Below are 24,146 nucleotides of genomic sequence, written 5' to 3'. Positions count from 1 at the left end.
GTTACCTCTTGCCCATTGCAGAAAAGAGGAGAGTGGTCTGTGGCACAGTACTGCCAGTTTCATACGTCTCGAGGGAAGGATCTAAGCTAGAGCAGCACCTTTTATTTTGGTAGCACTGCTTGTTGAGAGTGTTGTAGGGCGAGATCATCATCTTTCTAGGCTTTTCAAGCAGGTTCTAGAATACTTAAGGCTGCAACTTATTTCTCCCTATGTATTCTAATTCCGAGAAGGTGGTACAAGTTCCTTAATTCTAGGGTTGGTATCCAATTTCAGTACAAGTTGGGGATCTATTCATTCAAGTTGGATTCTTTATTGGATTCTTCTCAACAGGAATAGAAAACAGGCTTCCCATCTTGAATATGCTAACAAGCATCATTAATAAAAAGCCTGAATGAATGATAGCATGAGAAGGGAAACTGCTTTAACCAGCAGGTTGTATTCTGAGTAGAACAGCTGCGATAGGTAAGTGAGCAAACCTATTCAGCCGAAAGCTGAAGGATTGCAGCAATCTGTCTTAACATTGTTTGCTTTTTCTTTGGCACAAATGCGTAGTTATGTATCAAAAATAAACCTTGAGTGTTAGAGTGAAGTGAAATGTGAGTAGCTAAATCAGAGAGGAGGCCAGTCTTGCAAAAGGGAGTAGTTGGGAAGAGATTTCTCTTAAGTTTCCAAACTGATTTTAAGGTTTATTTCTTTATCAGGCAGCTGAGTGTTCTCTTTTGTCATACAGAAATGCTGCATACCACAACTCTTAGTTTAAGCAGTTACTATATCTGGGGAGGTTCTTATATCTTGTCAATTAGACTGGATAAGGAAAGACTTGTTGCCATCACTGGTTACAAATTAAAGAGCTAGAAGCTGCAGCAGTGTGTGACTGTACTAACTTTTCCAGGGTGTAGCTAGATGCTGAAGCTGTCCTTGCCAACAGTGCTTTACTTTTGTGACTAGGATGTGGCTTTGCTATTACACTTTTATATATATATATGCACACACATATATATATAAAAGCACGTGTTTAAGGGTCAAGTTTTCCTTGTATCAATTTATGTTTTAAATGTAAAAGTGACTGATTTTGTGTGTGTGAAGCGTAATTTCTGTATCTTCAGGCCCTGGGAACGCGGACGGAGGTGTCTGCATGCCGGCCCTGCACGCTCGGGTCCCAGCGGGGCTCGGGCAGGTGTGCCCCGGTACCCGTGCCCATGCTCACACCACGCCCTGCTCCGCGGCGGCTCTCACCCGAAAAAAGCCAAAGCGCGAAGTTCGGCGTCTCAGTGCCCGCCGGCGAACTGTCCCCAGCCGCCTGCTCCAACGGCCCGGTGCCACCACCCCTTACCCCCGCCCCGCCGCCGTCTCCCCGTCACGTGACCGCGCCCGCCGCTCTCCTTCCGTCCGCCATTTTAGGTTGTGTCGGTGGCGGCGCCATTAAAAAACGCGAGCGAAAGGAGGAGGGCTCGGTGCGCTCGTGCCGGGGCCGCGATCGGGGGGCCGGGGCCTCGGCGGGGAAGGGGCCGGCCGGCGGGCGGGCGGCTGGGCGGCGCGGTCGCTGGCTGTCTGGCCGGCCGGCCTGCGCGGGTCAGCCGCACCGGCGCCATGTCGGAGCAGCAGTTCGCGATGGACTCGGCGGTGGCGGGCGCCGGAGGCAACTTGGCAGAGCCCGCGGAGCAGTCTGAGGGGCTGGCGGGGGCTGTGGCGGGGGGCGCCGACGGGGGAGGTGGCGGCGGCGGGATCGAGTCGGAGGGAGCGAAGATCGACGCCAGCAAGAACGAGGAGGACGAGGGGTGAGCCACAGGGGCCCCGCGGCTTTTGTCTCCTTGGCGGCGTCCTGCTGGGCGGGCGGTGTGTTGCGGCGCCCCTCGACTTGGCCCGGCGCGGCTCCTTTCGCCGCCCTGTTTGTTTACTTGGCGCCCCAGCGACGTCACGTACCGGGCCGGGCTGTCGGGGGCGGGACGCCGGCTGGGCTCGGCGGGCGACGCCGCTGGGGCAGCCCCGTCTTCCGGTGTGCTGGAAACACCGGGCCGTGAACAGTAGGAAGATGGTGTTCCGAGGGCGGAGCGGCTCGGGTGGTAACTGAAGGCTGTAAACTTAAACACGGCCCGGCGTGCTCTTGGGAAGCACAGCCGGGTCGGTAGCTGGTTGGCTTTTCGGGGGTCATCCTGTGTTCAGGGTCAGTTTGGAATTTAGCGGGAGCAGCGCTGTCACGGAGTTCCAGATGCTGCTGTCAAGGGGGGAAAGTTTCATGCCCATGTCAACCCAAATCCTACTGCCGTTAGCATCGGGGATGTCTTTTCTACAAGTTAATGTGTGGTACATGCGTTAAAGCTGTAAGTTAGTGTAGCTTAATGCTCAGGTTGCATTCACTTAGTATTGCCTGCTGTTGCAAACATAAAATGTATGTCAGTTGTGTGTCAGAGGCATGAAACACCTTGACTTCTTTGCACCTTAAACTATTCCTCCTGTGCTCACGAAGCTTGCTTTGGGGAAAGTTGTTCTAGGTGACAACTTAAGAGTGAATCATAGAATAGTTAGGGTTGGAAAGGACCTTAAGATCAGCTAGTTCCAACCCTCCTGCCATGGGCAGCTTTTAACCTTCTGAGGGTCTGCCTGATGTTTGGCATGAGGCAGTGTCGCGTTCATATAGCAGCTGAAATTGACATACTATCCCAGTTACAGGAGAGGCTGCTGCTGTATGCTGTCTCCTGTCAGACCAGTAAGAAACTCGACCTTAAAATCTGGTTTTGATCAAGGCAGAAAATTAGATACAGGAACACTAGCTGCTGTGTGCTGTAGAGACTTGCTGTATAACCTTCCCGAGTGTCTGCCTCCCGTAATAACCTGGGATGCTGCTGAGAGCAGGGAAAAAACAGGAACATTTTCTCAGTGTTCTGCGGGGTTAGTGAAAACTTAGAATGTTTTTATTACTTCTCACCTGCTCTTAATGGCTCTAAGTACCTTTGCAGTTTGCGATTACATGTAGCATACACTGACTTGTAATTTACTTCAGTGAGGTGTTTTAATCTGCCAATTCTTAAGGGTATTGCTGTACAGGAAACAGCTCGCTTGGTAGTAGAGGGAAAACAGCATTCTTGGTAGCTGTTGGTTGAGGATACATTGGTGTGTTACCTTTGCCTTAGGAGTTAAAGACAGTGTCTTCTGGAAGAAACAGGTTCTCATACCCTCAGATCTCAGAACTGTGGACTAGGGAAATCCACGTGTTGGCAAATGCAAGGAGACTTCCTGACTAGCCTGTTGGAGACCAAAGCTACTAGTGGTGTTGTCTGTGCTCTGTTTAGCAAAGCCTGAAAACTTTCCAAGTATGCTGCTGGTAAATTATTTTGGAAAACTATGTGTGCTGATGTGTCTTACATGAGCCAGACTGTGGTTTGGGAAACGTGTGTATTTTACAAGCCTTTGACAGCACTGTGGCATTGTACCTTAATTGTTTGTTGTGCTCATGTTTGTGTTGTAACTGTAGTCTGACCTTAGTTTTGCAGTGGAGCAGTAGTTATTCAATTTCAATAGTAGTAAACTGAAGCAGTTCGTGTTTTGCTGCTCTGTAACTGAACTCATTGATGCAGTTACTGCATGCTCAGAAGAGAGTCCTTCAGAGGGCTGGTAGTTTCAATGTTGTGTTCTGTCATGTACTTATTGATATGCTAACCGTGATTGACAAGAATTATACTACAAGGTTTGTATGTTAATGGTTTGTTGATAACTGCAAAGCAGGTGTTCTGTGTATCAGGTAGCAAGTGTATGTTCAGTAGTAACTGCTAGAGTATCACTATTCCACATGTGTCAGAAGTGTGACACTGCACCCTCTGTATGCATTCTATTTTTCTGCTTAAAAAAAGCCCACAAAACAAATGACCAAAAAAGAACCTTAATGATGGATAGACACAAGGACACAAACCATCCTTTGGATTGCAGTCTGTACTGGTATGAGGCTACTGGCTCACCATTGTGTGGGTCATTTTTTCCATATTGGTCTTGCATACAATAAGATGTCACACTAGAAAGAGCTTTTGGTGCTTTATTGTCTGTAACTAATGGGAAAAGTTGATAAAGGGATCGGAGATCAGAGTTCCTGTTCAATAGACTTCAAGACTTTTTATAGAGACACCTGAAGCTCCTGAACCCCCACGTCTGCATGGAGATTGGGTATGTTTGTCAGAAGCTGAATGCTCTTGTAAGAGCACAGCTAATTCATCAGAGTTAGTTCACACAAGCAGCTTTTTGATTAGAGAGAGTTTGACTTACAGAAGTACAGTGAAATTACATGCAGTTGGCAGAAATATGCCTGTGTGTGGAAAGTGGAACAGGTGGTAACATGCTACAGTGGCTTTTTAGGTTTTCTGATAAATCTGTGATTGTGGCTTAAGTTGGTACAGTGAAAATGGGCAAAGCTTTGTAGAAAGCATTTTCATAGATCATAATGGATCATAGGTTTTGTTTTGAGCCCGCTGTAAAATCTTATCAGTATTAGAAGAATATGTAAATCATGAAGTGTTTCATCTTGAGACACAGTGGTTCTTGATTTACTTACTTATTTAGTATGGGATTGGATGGTCATGATCTAATTTCCGAGCTTCCAGTATGCTTTTGAAAATACAAGTCATGATCAGAGTTACCTGCTGTACTTGTTTGCACACCAACACTGGTCCTGTGGGAAAGTGTTCTTGTGATTATTGGATTATTGTGATTATTTGGATTATGCCCAGATGTTTATGTCATGGGTTTGGGTGGAAAGTTGACCATCCATCATTTTGCTTTTTTACTGATTTCTGGGGAAGGGGACTTGATTAAACTTTGTTTTATTGGCATATGTCCAGTCCAGACTAGTACATAAATGCTTCTGTTTAATTGCACTGCTTATACATGTATTCTGCCACTGTTTGTTTCATAAGCAGTTGTGTGGAAGCTCCTCAGATAACTAAATGGAATTAATCTTGTGGTGGGTCAGTAATGGTGGGGTTGCAAGGAAGTAGTAAGGTATCTTTTTATCACTCTTTTCAGTTCCTTGGGTTAGCAGTGTTAAGATGATGTTACAAAACTTTTCTGTACATGTAAGCCTTTGTCTAATCTAGCCAGGATCATTTAAGCAAGTTCTCAAAAAGGCCTGTGTGCGTGACAACTCACCAATAAACCATGCTGTCCTTTGCATTAGGTAACTGGATTCGTAAAGCTTGTCAGTACAGGATTTTGGTTAAGGCACATTAACAGATTAACTGTCTTGTCTTAACAGGAAAATGTTTATCGGCGGCCTTAGCTGGGACACTACAAAGAAAGATCTGAAGGACTATTTCTCTAAGTTTGGTGAAGTTGTAGACTGCACTCTGAAGTTAGATCCAATCACTGGGCGATCGCGAGGCTTCGGCTTTGTACTCTTCAAAGAATCAGAGAGCGTAGATAAGGTAGTATTAACATAGTGAAACTACATATTGCATTTTAGGTAGCAGATACACAACACTAGGGTGATTGTATGCATAGTTATTTGTATGTGATCTGTTAAAGATGACTGTGGGATACGGTATATTTAAGATGCTTATTGAAATGTTATTTTCTCTTGAACTGTCTTACTTGTGATGCAGTGGCCAAGCTCAGAAATTATTCCCAAGTCATGGCTTTGGGTACTTACAGGGGAATCTTTTGCAAACCACTGTAAATGAATGCATGCTTCCTACTACTGTGAAAGTAGTAATTTATAAAAGAACTTAAAGTCTTTGCATTCCAGAGCTGTCACATAATCCCTTAGAGCAGATCCTGTGGCTTTGATAGATTTGGCTTTATTCAAGCAAAAATTAGCTGTTAACCTTTCTAAGATGGTGTTTGACACAGCACACTGATAAGCTTTTGCCTTTGTTGACCTTTAGTAATATTTAAAGTACAGGTTCTTTACCTCATGAGGTTTGAGGATGGGATTCTAGAGTAGTTTGAGAAGTGTTGGACTCTCACTTGTGATAGATGGTTCCAGGTGACTCTTGAAAGGCTGTGTCAGTGATAGTGATCAGAATCATGGAACTATTTTGTTTTGTGCAATAAATTATTGCTGTAATCCAAGTACTGAAATTGAAGCAAAAGCATTAACAAAAAGTAAGTATAAAAAAACTAAGCCTTGCTGAAAACACCAGTGAAACATTTAGCTTGAACCATGAATAAGATCATGTTTTAATTTTCAACAGGTCATGGACCAGAAAGAACACAAGCTGAATGGAAAGGTCATTGATCCAAAAAGAGCTAAAGCCATGAAAACAAAAGAACCCGTTAAAAAGATTTTTGTTGGGGGCTTATCTCCAGACACTCCTGAGGAGAAAATAAGGGAATATTTTGGAGGATTTGGTGAGGTATGTGGTGAAATAAACTGCTTATACTTGTAGAACTTGTTGTGTCTTTGCACATTTAGTAATAAAAAGCATCCCGCAAATGCAGCCTGCATAGTTGCTGCTATAAGTTTAATGGCCAGTAAAGCTCCATGTGTCTTAGGAGTCAGAATTCTGATGAGAAGGATATTACAGGCTTTGAGTTGCATGAACTGGGTTAATGAAAGGTGGTGCTGGGATAAATCAGTCAGGAACTAATTCATGGGATGTATGACAGTCTTGACTGGAACAGACCTGGGAGGCAGCATTTTCGAGCATGCTGCTTTGGTCAGTTGGCTGACATGCTCTTCAGCCACCCCAGCTGATCTGCTGTGTCACAGATTCAGACAGTTTTGCCTAAATTCTATGCAACTAGTCTCTGTCTCTCTCTGTCCCAGGTGTTTGGTGATGCAGGTGACAAAGTAGCACTGCAGTACTTAAAAGCTGGCTTTGTACAGCTGCTGCTTCCCTATTAGTTCTCAGATGCTGCCAGCCTCAGGTCGTAACTGCTCTCAGGGAATTCATTTGTCAGTCTTACTGCTGCCCTCTTGCTACCTCACAGAGAATTCACTCTGGACTATAGATCTCCTTTGAAGTCTTGTGTGCCATATGTAAGGAGAATTTTACTTTCTGTAGTCAGGTGTAAAATCTTAGCAGCATTGTGGATGAACAGAACTATGCACTTACACAAAGCTACATCTTTTTCATATGAAATTTGAATATTTAGGTCTGCTCAAGGTTTGAAAAACTTAGTTACTTCAGTCTTAACTGAGTTAAAACTGAAAGTCAAACTGAGACTATTTATCCAGCATAACTACAATATTCTTTGTGCACCACATTTTATATGAGCTCCTGAATAGGCAAATGATACTGTGAGTTAGAGGGGAAAGAAATCTTTTACACAATTATGAATACTGTTTATAGTGAAGGTGATGATTGTGATGTTGTTGTTGATGGTGTCTAGTGATGTAAAGCCCACAAATGAGGCACATTATCATATTCAAGTCTAAATAATTTCAGTTAATAAATAGGACCTGTTAGAAACATTTTTAAGTGTCATGAATGGCAGGTTAAAAGATAAAATCACTGTCTTCTACCAGGTTGAATCAATAGAGCTCCCCATGGACAACAAAACTAACAAGAGGCGTGGATTTTGCTTCATTACTTTCAAGGAGGAGGAACCAGTGAAGAAAATAATGGAAAAGAAATACCACAATGTTGGGCTTAGTAAAGTAGGTGAAGTTTTTCCTAGAGAAACTGAATAATGACAGTGGAAAGGAATTGCATTATCTGTTGCATCTGTTTTGGGATAAGAATCTGACAATATCTCTAAGCATTATTTCTCACATGTAGGAATTAAGACTATGAATTATTCATACCTGTGCTAGGACTTGAGTTACTGTAATCTTAACTTCTGAGCTGAGGGTGTTTCTGGTGAGGTTTTGTACTACACCACATCTGAAGAGAGGGCTGGGCCACAGCGTGTTTTTTCATTGTGAAGCTCCCACATTCTTTTGCTGTGTGGTGAGAATGCTGTGCCACTGATCTGCTGTATCAGACTGTGCCATTTTTTCCTGGTAGCTGGGTCTCTGTCTGTTTAATATGGAAATATTTTGTTGTTTTAAGCAAAACGTTAATGTATCTTAGAGTGCTCTCAAAACTGCAGTGAAACAGGAAGATAGGCTTTTCTCTTGGAAGTTACGTCCCTTTCAGAAACCTTGTTGAAATTCAACCTTGTAACAAAAACTCTGATTGTAGCTGGCCTCTTTTTCACTGGATGAACATGTAGTTAAAGGCTCAGAACAGAGTTGACCATGCTTTTGTAGCTCAGATTTGATTTCACTTTTCCCAGATAAACAGACCTCAGAGTTTTGTTTCAAAGAGATAAAGCCATACAAACAAAAAGCATTCTTCTCAGAACTGGTTATACTGGCAGAAAGTTAGGAAACTTTAAATGTTTGGGGTTTTTCTATAACAGCAGTGTCTTACAACTGTTTTCAATTTGGAAAGTATAAGCTATCCATTTTTTTTCAGGGAGAGCACTAGAGTGACCAAATCCTATTTTCTGCTTAGTGCTCTGTGAATTTAAGAATGATTTGTAGGGGATATCTTTGCTAATTGGATCTGATTTTAACTTTCCATTTCCAGTGTGAAATAAAAGTAGCCATGTCAAAGGAGCAGTACCAGCAGCAGCAGCAGTGGGGCAGTCGAGGAGGATTTGTTGGAAGAGCTCGAGGAAGAGGTGGAGGTAAGTTTGCATTGCCGTGGTATTGGAAGGCAAGGGCTGGCTGAAATGAGAACGAGTCTCCTACAGCTATGAGTTTTATGTTTCAGGCCCCAGTCAAAACTGGAATCAGGGATACAGCAACTACTGGAATCAGGGGTATGGGAACTATGGCTACAACAGCCAAGGGTATGGAGGTTATGGAGGATACGACTACACTGGTTACAACAACTACTATGGATATGGTGATTATAGCAGTAAGTACTGTACTTCTTACATAAAGTCCTAATCTGCTGCTTTTAAAAAAATTGCTGCTACAGGTATAGAAGATAGTTGTCTTGAAATCATACTGGTTTAGGCTTTCAGCTCACTCAGCAGCATCCATCTTGTCCTTGGTTTCAAACACTCCTCTGTCCCCACTTTTTCTGCTTTGATATGTCAAGTGTGCATGGCGATTGGGTATGTAGTGGGGCTGTAGTACTGCTAGGAAATCCTGTATTTCTGGGAGATGGGAGTATTGCCTCTCCTGATCAAAAGAGAAAGTGTCCCTTGCCCCCCTTGGTTTCACAGCTCTGTTAGTTGGTTAGAGAGAGAGGATCCCTACCTTGGCCATCTCCTTATAAATCTGCTTTGTAGACTGGGTTCCTGAAGGGAGCTTGTTGGGCCTTGTTGGCCAAGATCAGCACATGCATTTGAGGACTGTGGTGATGGCGTACTGAATGAGTATCCATCTACAAAAAGGCTATAGTTAGTATGATGATGATGGGGCCATAAGATGAGTTTGGACAGGGACAGCAGACAGCTGTGCAGTTACACACTCCTGCAAAGCAGTGGAGGGGGGGTAGTCTTATCTGCCAGTAGCACTTTCTTGCCAGTCCTCTGGTAAATTTGCCCTTCCTCAGTATTGCCAAAACTACTTGACATTTTTGGAATGAGCTAGGACTTCAGTGAATGTGGTTGTCTTTCTCCCAGATGTTATATGAATGGGCAGGTGTAAATCTTAATGTTCTGGAGAAGCTGAAGTTGTGAGCAGGGTGAAAACAGTTTTGAGTAGTTTCATATTGCTTAGGAGTCTGGGTGAGGGAGGCTGGCTTTGCAAGCTGCCTGAGCTGGTGGCATAGATGCTTCCTTCTGAAACGCTTTAGGCTCTGAAGCTTTCCATCTGATAGCTTTCTATTATGTTTAGATCAGCAGAGTGGTTATGGGAAAGTATCTCGGCGAGGTGGCCATCAAAATAGCTACAAACCATACTAAATTATTCCGTTTGCAACTTACCCCAAACAGGTATGTCCTAAATATATCCTTACAAACTTTTTTTGTAATTAATAGTAATTTTTCAAATCTACTGCATAAGTTACTGTAATGATTAATGTTTTAAAATTTCACAGCACCCAGACGTGCTTACCGTAATGTAACATAATGACTTTGAAGATATGTAACGCAGGTGCTCTTAAGCTTTTGCTTTTTGCCCTATAATTAACAAGTCAGTAAAGTTAACAGGTAAAGTACTGCTAATGGGTACAAATTAAGGAATTGCAGCGAAACAATATTGCCTACTAACTCTGACATTATACCTTGTTTGTACCCGCCAGCGGGGACTTCCTTGCAGGCCCTGTGTCGCGCTGACTTCACGATTCTCACAGGCCCGCTCAATGCGGACAGGGTACGAGATGCTCACGCTCTCGAATGCTGCCGTTTGGTATGGTCTCTTCCAACATCCTGTATCAGCATTATAAAATAAAATGGATACTTCAAGCTTTGCCTTCACTTATTTCTTTGCTTTTAAAACTATATGTAATGTAATTTTAATGCGTTTTTTACAGGCCCAGTAATGGTTAAATACGTCAGCTTACTGAATAATTTTAACTTTGTTCTTCTAAGGATACAGCTTGTCTCTGGATTTTCCAGTCTTAATTTTATATTTTATTAATCTATTTTAATGCTTGCTTTTCCCATTTATAGACATGTAGCAGTAATTGCAAGAAGTTCTTGAGCTGAATTCCTGTTGTGTTGGCTCCTCTTTAGCTTCTGAACACAATCCTACTATAGTAGTTAATGTAACCTTTTCTTTTAGTTGTATTTTCTTAATGGATAAACTAATGGTATTCTATAGTGGGTCAGCACAATTCTTAAACGCAAGTTTGGGGCCCAGAAGGTCCATTCACCAAAATAACTTTGGTGGTGGTTATGGGTATCATAGATGTTTTGTAACATCCAAGACTAAAAGCATTTTCTAAGTAAATTTACAGCATACAATGAAAAACTTGCCTTAAACATTGGTGCACATGTGGATTTCCAGCTCACGGACTCTCCCGTTCAGCTTTAATTTAAAAAGCATATATTTATATGATTAATGTTGATATACCATATTTACATAGAGTGGGAAGTAATAGGGGTATCTAAAATGCAGTGGTCTCTTAATAAAAAATAAAACTAAAATAAAATAAACCCAAAAAGCTTTTCTGCCAGCTGTCAATGTCCACAGAATGACTTCTTTCTCTTTTCTTTTTTCTAGGTGGATTGCAGTATTTTCTCATTTGAAGAGTCATTTGAGGTGGCACATGCTACCTGCTAATAGCAGTTCAAACTAATTTTTGTATCAAGTCCATCAATTTGAAGTAGGATGTTGGGTCCCCCTGAAGTTTAACTGAGTTTTAAGACAAAATTGCTTTCACGGTCTTATTTCTTAATTGCTATGCTTAAGAGTCAGTTTGTTTTATGCCCTTTCCTCAGTATCGTAGCGCAAGTCTTGTGTTCAGAAGCCCAGTGTGCCATTGTCCTGATGTAGTAGTGTCTTACTGTTTTTTTAATAAATCTTTTTGTATAAATGCGTGTTGACTGTTGTTGCAAGACCAGGGACCAGGAATTCAAGTTCTGAATCAGAAGAGCAGTTTCTGTTTTGCAGCTGATACTGTGATTGTGTCACTGAAGGAGTGGCAGTAGTTAGGTAATAATAGATTGTAAAGGGGACTCAGTTCTCTTCTTGCAAAATGCTTTACAGAGTAAAGATGGAATAATTTTTGAAGTATAGCATAAAAACAACAGGAAACTTTCAAGGAATGCTTAATAGTAGCCTGGCTTCCTGCAGGAAGAAGGGAAAGGGATAGAGGACTGGAATCAATGAATCTGACCTTCCCTGGCAATAGCTTGCAAGCGCTGACTTGTATGTGTTACTTAAGAGGAGGGAGGTTGTCTGCACCAAGTGAGGATTTTACAAGCTGCAGTCTGGATCAATGTATGGCTCCTATTTGATGTGCCTGGCTGCTGTGTGATTTTAATAACAAATTACTGAAAAGTGTTAATGGGTAATCTTCCTGTGAGTTTTGTAAGGTGGTGTTGGGCACTGCACAGAACAAATCTGATACTTAGCTCTGCATCAAAGCATGTAATAATGCTCTGAACCTTAATGGCTGAGGAATTGCATGTGCTTGGGTGACTCAGTGGGGCTAGAACGAAGAAGTTCTTTACTGTGCAAGTGTGAGACACTGGAATGGGTTGCCCAAGGAAGCTGTGAATGCTCCATCTCTGGTGGCGTTAAAGGCCAGATTGGGCAAAGCCTTGGGTGAGATGGTTTAGTGTGAGGTGTCCCTGCCCATGGCAGGGGGGTTGGAGCTAGATGATGTTAAGGTCCTTTCCAAAGCTAACTATTCTATGATTCTATTGCTTGTTGAGTAGTGGGAGAAGAAAGGGATCTCAGATGCTTTTTCATTGCAAGGGAGACCTATTGAATCCTGCCTGAAATCACAGAGATTCTCTAAATGTCAGGACAGCTGTTTCCTCTCATTCAGGGCAAAAATATTGCAGGCTTACACTAACATCCACCCTGCACCCATTTATGTGTGAATTCAAACATCTGGGGCACTGTTACTTCTTCCCCTTTCTATTAACAGATGATGTATTCATAGATTAATAGAAGGGTTAGGTTTGGAAAGGACCTTAAGACCATCTAGTTCCAACCTCACTCTAGGCCATGTTACCCAAGGCTCTGTCCAACCTGGCCTTGAACATTGCCAGGAGTGGAGCATTTACTACTTTTTTGGGCAACCTGTTCCAGTGCCTCACCACCCTCACACTAAAGAACAATAATTCTTCCTTATATCTAACCTGAACTTCCCCTGTTTAAGTTTGAACCCATTACCCCTTGTCCTACCAGTAAATTCCCTAATGAATAGTCCCTCCCCAGTACCCTTGTAGGCCCTCTTCAGATACTGGAAGGCTTCTATGAGGTCTCCATGCAGCCTTCTCTTCCCCAGGCTGAACAGCCCAAACTTTCTCAGCCTGACTTCATATGGGAGGTGCTCAAAAACCCCTTATCACCCTTCTCAAGGCCTGAAAGAGCAGCTATAGCTGAGTTTCTGAGGCAGCCACACAATAAAAGCAAAGCTGCTGAGACAGAAAGGCAAAACACAGATAAACATTCCGAAGACAGAACTCAATTACTAACATAGCCACAATATGCCCAAAACCTGAACATCAAAATCTGTTTTTCACTGACCTTAAATTAGAAAAAACAACAATAAGCATAATCTGATTATCATCATCATAACTGTCCATTCAATTCTCCATAATCAGTACTGTGAAACTACTTGAGCCTGAATTGCTTGTTTGTCCTTGTTTTACAACAGCGTAACTCCACTGGTGCCAAGTTGAAATCTGAAGTACATCTGTCTATTAAAGAGTGTTTAGGTTAGGTCAAAGAATGTTTAGCCTGTACCAGCTGTATCTGCCTCTACTTCTGTTTCTGGAAGATTTCATCTCAGTCAACTGCGCACATGCCAGAAATAAAATGAATCAAAAGCACATGGGAACTCTGCATAAATACAAAACTGAACCTCATTTATTGTAGCTTCTTATACATTAATTTTCTCAACATCCACTGGGAAAACATAATGGGGTACATGCTGCAGGAAATCACATCAGTGATTCTCTGTCCAGAGTAATCTTTTCTGTCTCAGTCTCTTCAGAATCATATGGACAAGAAGTATAATTCAGGGCTAAGAATCCAGACTGCAGTATGGAATGAGATTATAAAAAACTGATGTCCTGCCCTTTGCACTGTACGCTTCCCTTTGTTTTCTGCACACACTGCAAATTAAACAAGCTTTATAAAGACAACATACCCTACAGCTGCACAGACTTAGTGCTAACTGCATTGAACTGATCATATGGTCACTTCTTCACTTAGAAAAGAAATACATGTATACACACAACTATTTTACGTATATGTAGAAGAAAGCTACCTAATACATTAAATGGAAGAATACATGTAAGGCTTTTTATAAAACTGACACAATATTATTTTCACTCTGATGAAAATATTTATGAGAGAAAGACAAACACAGAGAAACGTTAGAAGCGTGCCTAAATCCTGCAAATAACTTCATATTGCTAAACAGAGTTAGTTGCAACTGTTTAAAGGACCTGCAGTCCCAGCTTACAGCCTCTGCTCCTCCCTGTCTGTGTATGCTGATGACCATTTTGCACAGGTTTTGCTGGCTGCAAGTTTCCACAGAAGTTTACAACCAGGCAGGGAAACAAAACAGGGCTAAATCTGGCTTTCATTGAATTAAATTGAGACTATTCCACTGCCTTTAGTTGGACTGAATGTTACATAAAAAAATGATTTGCTGTCAAAGCACTGGCCACCCAGCAGTAAAAGCTAACTGTAACCAATGAACAAACCATGGAATCCCTATGGCACTTTCTCCATCACCCAGCTTGGATAAGTCATAAGAAATGGACATGGCTTTTTGAAGCAGTGAGGGAAAAACATACTACAGTCTGCTTCTCCAGGAAACTTCTGACATATATATACACCTTGTTTCTTGCTGTATCTTCATTTAACCTTGCTCATACATTCAACCTGGTGCAAAACTAGACTGAGAGGCAGCTTCCACAGTTTTAAGCTTCCTTTAAGCTGCAGCATCAGACCAAATCAACCTTGCAGTAAAAGTCTCTTTTCTACATGTTTCTGGATCAATGCAATATTGGCCATTATGGGAAAAAGCGAAATACACAGTAGATGTAAGATAAAGTGAAAAATACACGCCTGTCAGATGCTGGCAATTGCCACAGAGTTATCCGCTTCCAATACTCATTCTCTCTATTCAAAATAAAGACATATGGTAACCTTGTTAATATCAAAATATTAGCTAGTGATACTTCCAATGGTAAAACCATACCTCTGATCCATAGTGCCTGAAAATGTGCACAGAGACAGTATGTATCAAAAAACCTTCAGGTTACAATGGTGGACTGAATGCATGCCCTTGTTAAAAAGAGATGCACACAGATTTTGTTACACTATCCAAGCAAGTTCTGCTGCACTGTATATCCTTCAAGGAATATTTTGTTTGTCACAAACCTTGAGTAATTGCATTTTAAGCAAGAAACAAAGAGCAAGTTTAGAACTGATGCCTATGAGTTCCTATAAATACCCTGGAAAAAGAAAACATCAGAAATCCTTGTCCCAGCCTGAAAGTTCATCTGGAGGGGTTCCCTCTTCGGGTGGATAGCTGTCAAAGTAGCTGTGATCAGTTGGTCCAGACAGCTAGGACATTAAAAACACAAACAGAACTTTGTTTCAGAAAGTAACTTTTGAAAATACTCCCCATTGATTATGCATTATTTTTTTAGTGGAAGAATTAAATGCTATGGATGATTTCTGTCAATGGATGCAATTCCTCATCCTAAACCACCAGTAATGGAATTGTACAACAGAACAATGGCATTAGCATTCTTACACAGAACCACTCCCCAAATACTACCAAATCCTAGATTTTGCCCACAGCCCTATAAAGTCAGTAAGAAAACTGGCCACACTGCATACAGTTTTGATTCAGATTTGTTTTAAGACCAAATCAACACTCATGGGATAGCTGCTCAAAGCAGACCTCGGAATTATTTCTTGTTTCAAATTGCATTCAAAGTGAGTTTTGAATTCTTTATCCTCAATCTTTCTTTCATTTTAGGGCACAGAGAAATGGGCTGTTTAAAATAGGAAGCTTATTCAGTGATGTGCTGTAACCTGATAATAGGAGAATACAGGAATTTTCACTCTGCACAGTAATGTGAACAGTGCATTTTAATAATGTGTCCATTACTGAGGAAAATAGCTCTTTTCAGTATTTGTTTCTGACCAGACACTATTTATTCTAGTAAGGGTGAAAATCTAATGCAAAGTACACAGGCAGAATAATATTTCCATTATTTAATTGAATTTAAGTGATGTATCACTTGCTGTCTCTCATTCTACTAAAAATGTTGAGCTATAATAATTCAAATGCACCTCTGGGAAATTTCGCTGTCACCATCAGCTGTTTCTTTGTAGAGAAGCACCTATATGTTAGTTAAAACATTATGATATTGAAAGTCAAAGCCAATACCTCTCTTTTTAAAGGTGATATTAATTTCCTCACTTTCAGACCATCCCAGTTAAAACCACTCAACCACCTGATTAAAAAGAAATGAGAGACAGGGAGAGACCGAGAGAAAGACTGTTTTCTGTAACTATACTATCAACAGCTGAAAAACAAGTGAACAAGGGCTATAAGACTTTTCTTTCATCACAACTTTTGTCCATGTGATAACACAGTTGTTGAAAAGAGGAAACTTGAGCATTGTCATTGTCATACAAGGGAGTGGTAGCAGGGGGAGCTTCAGGACCACCAGGTGCATTGCAACTCCTCTGTATAGAGGTGCCAAAATGACATGCAAGTTAATATACCTGTAAGCACAGCCATGCAAAGATATGCACCCCTTTGGATTACCACCCTCTTTTAACAGTATGAGAGGAGACAAGCAGAAAAGACAAAGCACTTCTTTTACCAAGCACAAATAACATGGCTTAGAAACAACTCAGATAGAAAGAAAAAGCAGGAAATGTTTAATCCAAAGAGGAGTTTCTTCATTAGAAGAGAAGACAAAACCCTAATATTACCCCAGAGCTCTTAACTGCCATTCTTCAGAAGCAACTATTTATTAGTTAGGAGGTCTGAAAGATGCTGAACTGGCATCAATTTCTCTGAGAACTGAGTTAAACTCCTACATGGACCCGCAACAAAACCAGTAAATAACAAGATGTTTCAGGTAATCATGCTGAGGATTTGTATTTATATTGGTGCCTGCCCTAGTCACAGATACACTCAATAGCAACAGAGATCACTCAGATGCAATCTGCCTGGAAGTGCCTGGAGCTTTATGGGTTCACTGGACAAATTAAACCCCAAAGTTTCTTGGCAGCCTCTTTCACTTACCTATGCTTCTTAATGTCATTAATTCCATTCCTCAGGTTGCCTAATCTTTCTGTAGGGTTTTGCCTTAAAAAAGAATAAGGATTATTATTTTTTTTAATAATTCTCTTTTTTTTTTAAAAGAGCATTTATAGGTCCTAACTGCTTGCATTTAAGTTACACAGGGATGAAGCTTGCACACAACGTGGTTTTAAGAGGAAACGTAATGAGATGTCGCTCATTGCTCCTTTCTTTTGAGGATGGAGAAACCTTCCAGAAAGCCAAAGTGGTGTCACTATGCTGCGAACAGCACAGTGAGAAATCAACTGGTTGAATTTTAGTTGCACAACTCCTTTTTCTGGGCCAGTAGGTCTGGTCATGAGTTACAAAGGATGCAGACCAAAACTGGCAGTTACAAAGATCCTTTCAATCCTGCTGTATAACCACAGTGTATATACTGTTTCTCATGCCATGGATGAAATTCCACTGAAGCTGGGGGTTCAAAGTCAGCTGTACTGCCAGCCACAGGTTATGCATGCTGCTATACACAAATGCTTCTGATTTATGCTGTCCCTTTTGAAATACCACCTTTTTGCACATTTTCAAGCAGGCCTAAGTCAGTCTTTTAAGCATCCTAACCTTTCTGAAGGAGTTACATGCCTAAGTCATTTTGGGAGCAATTTTCAAAACGCAGTGTTTGATAATAAAATTAAATTCTTTATCTCTTTCCTCAGCCCAGACTTAACAATTTTCCCTTAAGATATGTTTCAAAAATAATTCACAGGTACAGAGAAAGCCCAGAGCCTACACCTGCAGACTGTGAGGTGTGACACAGTCAGAGGCATGCAAGTGCACTGAATATAATAAGAACAGACTATGCTAGGCATCAGAACAATTGTAAATGAAGTTGTCAGGAATTCAACAGTCTAGACTGGATCTTAAATCATTCCATCTATCTATACCCAGGCTCTGCCACAAAGTGCACCTCCTACCTGCAGAGTCTGCGGATCAAATCCTCAGGCCGCCTTGTTATTACCTTAGGAAAATCCAGCTTTTCAATGCCTTTGAGAATCAAATTATATGTCATCATTTGATCGGCCCCAGAAAATGGTGGGCTAGAAAAAGAAAGCAACACTGATAAATGGAACGGCTGGCAAGAGCAGATGTGGCCATTTCTCATCAAAGCATGTATTTGAGAACATGGAAAAACTCCCACCTCCCTAGTGTTACAACCTTCAGCCTTTCACTCTGTTTCAGATATCAGAAAGGTTTGAAGCTGAAAAGCTGTCTGTAGGTACCATGGAAAATGCATGATTATATGTGTCCCTCTGAGATAGACTGCCAGCCTAACTCAGAGAAGCTTCATGTTGTACTACTGCTGAACATTCATAAAGAGTTGACATGGAAGTGCGCATGGAGGCAAAGAATGAGCCCTGCTTATAGTTCATCAACCCTGCTGTATCCCATCATCCACTAACAGGGAAAAGAACAGTCTGCTGTCAGCTGTTCCTCACAGGAAGCATCATCAGGTAAAGGAACTATACACCAGCCACTTATAGCCATTGTCTGGCTCCTTCCTTGGATGGGTAAACCAGAACTGAGAATATGTCCTACGCTTTGTGGTGTTTCTGAAATGATGGAAAACATGTGTAAGAGGCAATAAGAAGTATTTTGCAAGTCATTCCTGTTTGCTGATGGGAAAAACCCTAAACTGTTTATTTTAAAAATAAATAAATTAGAAAAAATCTAAAAACAAGCAAGTGAGGTAAAAACTTGGAATAGGAGGCACTTACCTGCCAGTAAGGAGTTCATACACAAGAATCCCAAGGGACCAAAAATCCACACTGAAGTCATGGCCCTTACTCAGAATGACTTCAGGGGCAACATACTCGGGGGTTCCACAAAATGTCCAGGTTTTCTGCCCTGATCCAATCTTCTTTGCAAATCCAAAATCAACCTGATCAAAATCAACATATGCTGCATAATGCAGAGGTGTTTCGCACTGGAAAACCTTAGGTCTTAATTGCTTCCTCACCTCCTGAAAAGATCTCAAGAATCGCCAGTGTACAGCTAAAGCAATTACACAGTGTTGTGAAGGAGAAAGGAGTGATTCCACTGAATTGCTGAATGTTATAGAAGAGATTAATTTATTCTCATGGGTAATTTCCTGAATTATTTTTCTTTTGGATAGAACAATCTATGCTTTCCTTGAGGACTCATGATTTACAGCCCATGGAAAATGGCTCATTGTCCTCAGAGTGGGTATTTCAAGCTCTTTGAAGGGTATTCTCTTTGCACTTTCCATGGTAGAACCTATGATTGCTTAAGGCTGGACAGAAAGGTGATTCTGCACCTGGGAAATGTGGTTACTGCCTTTACAGTAAGATTGGCTGCTGGGAGAAATTATTTTTGCTGTTTATGCTGTGGCAAGAGCCCTCGGAGGCTGCAAATCCCATTTGTCTATGGCTTGCAAAGCCTTTGTTTCTTACCGTGCAATGAGTAGCCTGCCCTCTTTTCCAATGAAGTATAAGGCTTATTAAACTCTGGGATCCTCATACTATAATTACAGCTATCTATTTATATCCCTCTGCAAAGGAACAGGATACAGGCACAAAAGGATAACATTACAAAAGAATTACATCTTACCAGTTTTATATAGCCTTCAGCATCCAAAATTAAATTTTCTGGCTTCAGGTCTCTGTAGATAATCCCTATGTGATGGAGATAGTCAAAAGCCTCTGTCACACACCCAACACAGAACTTTGTAGTGGCTTCATCAAAGCTGCCTCTGGAACAGAAATAATCACTACCCTTGCAGACCATTAACTTCTAAAAAGGCCCCACTCATTAACGAGATAACATACATACACCCAGAACATTAACACCTTTTTTTGCACTGACATTCAGTACATCATTCATATAGTTGAAAGCTGAACTAAATGTCTTTTTATCAGCCCTTGAATACAGAACCTACTCATATGGAGCTGACTGGTGATTTTAAAGGACAAAATTCTGCTTCGTTTTCCATTACCTGTCTCTCAGCAAGCTCCACAATTCCCCTCCGAGGCAAGCCTCCAGTAGCATGTACACATACTTACTATCTTTGAATGTGCGATATAGTCTGTAAAGACAAATGGCAGCAATTTAGGAAAAGCAAAATAAACCACAAGACTTCAATGTCTCTTCTCCAGAACTCAGATATGCCAACCCTCATTCTTAATAACGCTGCCCCATGGGTCAACTGCGGGTCAGCTTTCACGGGAATCTTATGTTCAACTTACTTTACAATGAATGGAGAACATATCTGCTCAAGGATTTTCTTCTCAGAATAGATATGTTCTTGTTGTTTGGTGTCCACTACGTGTTTCTTCTTTATACGCTTCATAGCAAAAGCCATGTCCTCATTTTTCACTTTAACCTGTAAATAAAAATGATGAGTACATGTGAGACAAAGAAAGGATGTTTTACTGATCTGTTCTCAATAGGTACAGTGATATCCATCTTTTTCACCACAGCATAGGACTGAAATTGATGACTGTAATGAGGGACAAATGCCAGATTTTAGACAGAACTGTTCTGTGTGATTTTAAGTCAAGTCAAGCATCAAATCTTTTTAGTGTCCCAGTGGCCACTTGTAAACTGAAATAATCTCTGTGGTCATTTTATGTATACAAAATAGCAGCAGTTTGGATAGGTGATACATTTTAAAGCTTCTAATTTCAATTTAAGATTTCTAAACAGTAGCATAATACAAAAGAACAAAAAGCAGAGGCAGTTTATGAAGAAAGTTTACAAATAATTTTGTGTTATACTGAAATACTATCCAGTATGCAATAAAAAGACAAGCTAAAACGGGGCTTCCAGGAATCCAAAGAAACAGCTATCAATGTTCTTCAACCGGCTGACAATTCAAGTCTTAGCTTCTCATTCAGGTGATGCCGTAGAATTTCCAAGCTGGCAGTCAGTCAATGTGGAAATTTGTTTTGTGAAGCATGAATCAAAATAAAACGATTGGTGGTCTAACTACTGTAAAGGAGTATTGACTTCACTACAATCACATCTCCTTTAATTTGCCATTTTACCTTCAGCAGCCTGCAGAAGAAGAGTTTTTCTTCATGCTCTCCCCTGAGTTCGCTACTCAGCCAGAGGAGAGTTGAATCTACGAATTTAGTGTAATTAGGCTCTTTATGTCCTAGAAACACAGTTGTTCATGCTGTTGAATACGACTCAAAAGGGCCAGTACAAATCGTTGGAAATTTCAAAGTCAATGCACCTCAGAAGCTAGATTACATTGGTTATAGTTGCTGTGGGCATACAGAAGTAATTTAACAGCACAGACTGTGTCATGTTGGAGATTATTTCAGGTCCAGACAGCATCTTGGGAAAAGACTTGCAATTCAGGCAACACAATGCAGGTAGGCACATCTGCAAACTTCACACACAAAACCTGATGAATAAATGTCTAGTGACCAGGAAGATACTTCTAACAGCATGAGATGAAGGCATGCAAGAATGGGGTTTTTTCCCCTTTGATCACTGAAGTCCACAAAGTGTTTTTAAACTATGCATTGCTTTATATAGAATTATCTCTGTCTGAGAGGCAGAAGTATTCAGAATATTAAAATCTTTCATATTTTTCAGCAGTTAATCATTAAGACAGAAAACTACTCGAATATGATTAAAACAAACTCTTACAAGCTCAACCCTTCCGAACCCACCAACACCCAGAGTTGTGATAACTTCTAAATTCTGGAATGGGGAAGGAGGGAACTGGGCTACTTTTTCCTTCAGCTCTATCATCTCCAAAGACACGTCTTTGGCCAACTGTCCGCAGAAGGATCTTCCTCTGCATTAAGAAAATTAACATAGGTTAGTGCTTTCCTTGCCAGCAACCTGTATCATAGTACTCTAATACTCCTATAAAAAATAAAAGAAAAAACTTCTTAATTCCTCACAGAAACTTAATTTTGTTTTATGCAGAAGCACTTTCTCTCTGGACATTCTATTGAAGTAAATTAGAAACAAAATGCTACTGAAGTTCACTGAGTACAATCAATGGTATTTTTATCAAGATTAAGTTGATTAGGCTGATTGGGTTCCTAATTACAGTCAGCTACAAAACTTGAGGCACTCCAAGCTGGAGAACCAATTTCTGAAGGAGTATGTACCAGTTCCAGTAGAATGATCAGAAATAAAAATGCAGGTATTATCTGTAAATAGAAGAAAATAATACTCTGCTAATATCCCAATAGTGCTCAGGTTGAACTCAGAGGCAGATAAAACTACAAATGCAGTCCAGAGCTAAAAAAGCAAACTCTTTAAAAGCACCAGTGCTACACTGAAACATTAAAAATAAATGGTTTCTTTTATGTCTGCTTATTTCTATTTGAAATGGCAATTATTCTTTTGTACAGTAGCACAGTTTCTTTAACTTAATCGGGAGTTGGCCTTTAGGGGTTTTGCCAGCCAAAGAATTAACAATCAAAATGCAAGAAATTATTTGAGCACATTTTCACTTCTTTTCTGTGCTCAGTTTTCATGGAATAGAGTGAATTCTTGGTTTACAGTCAATAGATTGAGATTGTACTCAATTTTTGTTTGGAAAATAAATAAATTATTGGACTCCATAAGCATATCCAGTTATTATTATATTGATTGCTTTCATTCCTAGGGCCTCATCTCTATCAACTACCATCCATGATTTTACCTACATATCTATCACTCTTTTGTATGATTACCTACTGAAGATGTGCCTAACAAATGATCTGACTTACTTTGCATGTCGCTTTTCATCAGCACGGGTCAGATTAGCCACATAACCTTCCAGATAAGTTTGGAGCTCCTCGTAAGTTCCAACAGTTTGATTAAATGTCCTAAAACCCCAAATGAAACAGTATAAACCACTGAACACACAGTGGAAAGACAAAAAAATCCCTGTATCTGTGCTGCTGCACCAAGGCTTTACATTGCCTGTAAGTCACCACCCAGACTGAGCTTTACACTATCACTCTGAAAATACAAATTCTAAGAGCTTTGAAGAGGCAGTAACCAGCTGAAGTACCAAACCTGGTTTACTGAAGTGTAGGGGGACAAAGTACCTGATTTCCTCAGGTCATTTTATGTTATGTTTAAATAATTTGGAGCAGGCTGAGTGTACTTCCACATCCTTACTAATTTTTGGTTTCACCATCCCTATCACAGGAACCAGGCTGGCATAAGTCCACACTATCAGTCCTTCCATTCCAAAGGATATGGCACTGTGTACCTAGGGCTCGAGTGATTGAAAACATCTCTGCCTCTTCATAGATAAGTAACAATACTGTAGGCAGAATAGGCTTAGAACAGTACTAACAACAATCATCTAGATTGTGAGATGAACCGATGCCAGCCTTATGAAGTTTAACCATGCCAAGTGCAAAGTCCTACACCTGGGTCGGAGCAATCCCAGGCACAGCTACAGGTTGGGCAGAGAAGAGATTCAGAGCAGCCCTGAGCAGAAGGACTTGGGGGTGCTGGTCGATGAGAAAATGAACCTGAGACGGCTTCAGTGTGCGCTTGTAGCCCAGAAAGTCAACCATATCCTGGGCTGCATCAAAAGGAGCGTGACCAGCAGGTTGAAGGAGGTGATCCTGCCCCTTTATTCTGCTCTTGTGAGACGTCACTTGGAGTATTGTGTACAGTTCTGGTGTCCTCAACATAAAAAGGACATGGAACTGTTGGAACAAGTCCAGAGGAGGGCCACGAGAATGATCAGGGGACTGGAGCACCTCCCGTATGAAGACAGGCTGAGAAAGTTGGGGCTGTTAAGCCTGGAGAAGAGAAGGCTGCGTGGAGACCTCATAGCAGCCTTCCAGTATCTGAAGGGGCCCTATAGGGATGCTGGGGAGGGACTCTTCATTAGGGACTGTAGTGATAGGACAAGGGGTAATGGGTTAAAAAACAGGGGAAGTTTAGATTGGATATAAGGAGGAAATTCTTTCCTGTTAGGGTGGTGAGGCACTGGAATAGGTTGCCCGGGGAGGTTGTGAATGCTCCATCCCTGGCGGTGTTCAAGGCCAGGTTGGACAAGGCCTTGGGTGATATGGTTTAGAGCGAGGTCTCCCTGCCCATGGCAGGGGGGTTGGAACTTGATGATCTTAAGGTCCTTTCCAACCCTAACTATTCTATGATTCTATGATTCTATGACAAGGGCTACCCATCCAGAACTTCGTAACTGCCTACTGAATAACTCATCAGTGCTTACATCCTGCCTGAGTGATTGTTAGTAGACACCCACTACAATATTTCCTTTGTTTTCCATCCCTCTAGTCCTCACCCAGGGGCTCACAACCACATCAT

The 24,146-nt window shown here is 41.2% G+C and overlaps 2 protein-coding genes across 16 annotated transcripts in view; one reads left to right on the top strand and one right to left on the bottom strand.

Moving 5' to 3' along the window:
- The first annotated feature begins 1,521 nt into the window (after window positions 1-1,521).
- On the top strand, window positions 1,522-11,405 carry HNRNPD (heterogeneous nuclear ribonucleoprotein D). Of its 7 annotated transcripts, XR_009725066.1 has the most exons (9): window positions 1,539-1,778; window positions 5,240-5,408; window positions 6,177-6,338; window positions 7,454-7,585; window positions 8,502-8,601; window positions 8,688-8,834; window positions 9,764-9,861; window positions 10,170-10,276; window positions 11,093-11,110. XR_009725066.1 is itself a non-coding variant. In XM_061350880.1 (8 exons), the coding sequence occupies exons 1-8, from the start codon at window positions 1,591-1,593 to the stop codon at window positions 11,150-11,152; spliced, it is 1,065 nt and encodes a 354-aa protein (XP_061206864.1). In that variant the 5' UTR covers window positions 1,533-1,590; the 3' UTR covers window positions 11,153-11,405. The 7 variants fall into 7 exon arrangements, 5 of the variants coding, with proteins under 5 accessions (XP_061206868.1, XP_061206864.1, XP_061206867.1 ...); XM_061350880.1 differs by lacking the exon at window positions 9,764-9,861 and having other exon boundaries at window positions 1,533-1,778; window positions 11,093-11,405; XR_009725065.1 differs by having other exon boundaries at window positions 9,764-10,276; window positions 11,093-11,109.
- A 2,556-nt stretch (window positions 11,406-13,961) lies between these two features.
- PRKG2 (protein kinase cGMP-dependent 2) overlaps window positions 13,962-24,146 on the bottom strand; it is a 28,799-nt gene continuing 18,614 nt past the window's right edge. For 2 of the 9 annotated variants that reach the window (XM_061350871.1, XM_061350874.1), the window contains exons 10-19: window positions 22,583-22,681; window positions 21,504-21,654; window positions 20,090-20,226; window positions 19,840-19,929; window positions 19,455-19,596; window positions 18,602-18,765; window positions 17,801-17,923; window positions 16,833-16,895; window positions 15,963-16,029; window positions 13,962-15,127 (exon numbers count right to left, since the gene is read on the bottom strand). In XM_061350871.1, the coding sequence (XP_061206855.1) occupies window positions 15,032-15,127; window positions 15,963-16,029; window positions 16,833-16,895; window positions 17,801-17,923; window positions 18,602-18,765; window positions 19,455-19,596; window positions 19,840-19,929; window positions 20,090-20,226; window positions 21,504-21,654; window positions 22,583-22,681 (1,132 nt within the window). In that variant the 3' untranslated portion in view covers window positions 13,962-15,031. Of the gene's footprint in view, window positions 15,128-15,962; window positions 16,030-16,078; window positions 16,434-16,832; window positions 16,896-17,800; window positions 17,924-18,601; window positions 18,766-19,454; window positions 19,597-19,839; window positions 19,930-20,089; window positions 20,227-21,098; window positions 21,474-21,503; window positions 21,655-22,582; window positions 22,682-24,146 lie in introns of those variants that run through there. The other 7 variants (XR_009725064.1, XM_061350872.1, XM_061350878.1 and 4 more) reach the window with 7 other exon arrangements.

The sequence above is a fragment of the Neopsephotus bourkii genome, unplaced genomic scaffold, assembly GCF_033783945.1.
Source record: "Neopsephotus bourkii isolate Nb327-2 ecotype Australia unplaced genomic scaffold, CSIRO-AGI_Nbou_v1 NB_547, whole genome shotgun sequence".
Lineage (NCBI taxonomy): Eukaryota > Metazoa > Chordata > Aves > Psittaciformes > Psittacidae > Neopsephotus > Neopsephotus bourkii.
The sequence above is the reverse complement of the archived record's forward strand: the minus strand, read 5'-3'. Positions and strand labels throughout refer to the sequence as shown.

Bases quoted from the DNA above. Each gene is read 5' to 3' on its own strand.
- HNRNPD (XM_061350880.1), top strand. From the start codon at position 1,591: ATGTCGGAGCAGCAGTTCGCGATGGACTCGGCGGTGGCGGGCGCCGGA. The intron at 8,835-10,169 runs GTAAGTACTGTA...TGTACCCGCCAG, and splicing joins TGGATATGGTGATTATAGCA to CGGGGACTTCCTTGCAGGCC. The intron at 10,277-11,092 runs GTATGGTCTCTT...TCTTTTTTCTAG, and splicing joins CTCTCGAATGCTGCCGTTTG to GTGGATTGCAGTATTTTCTC.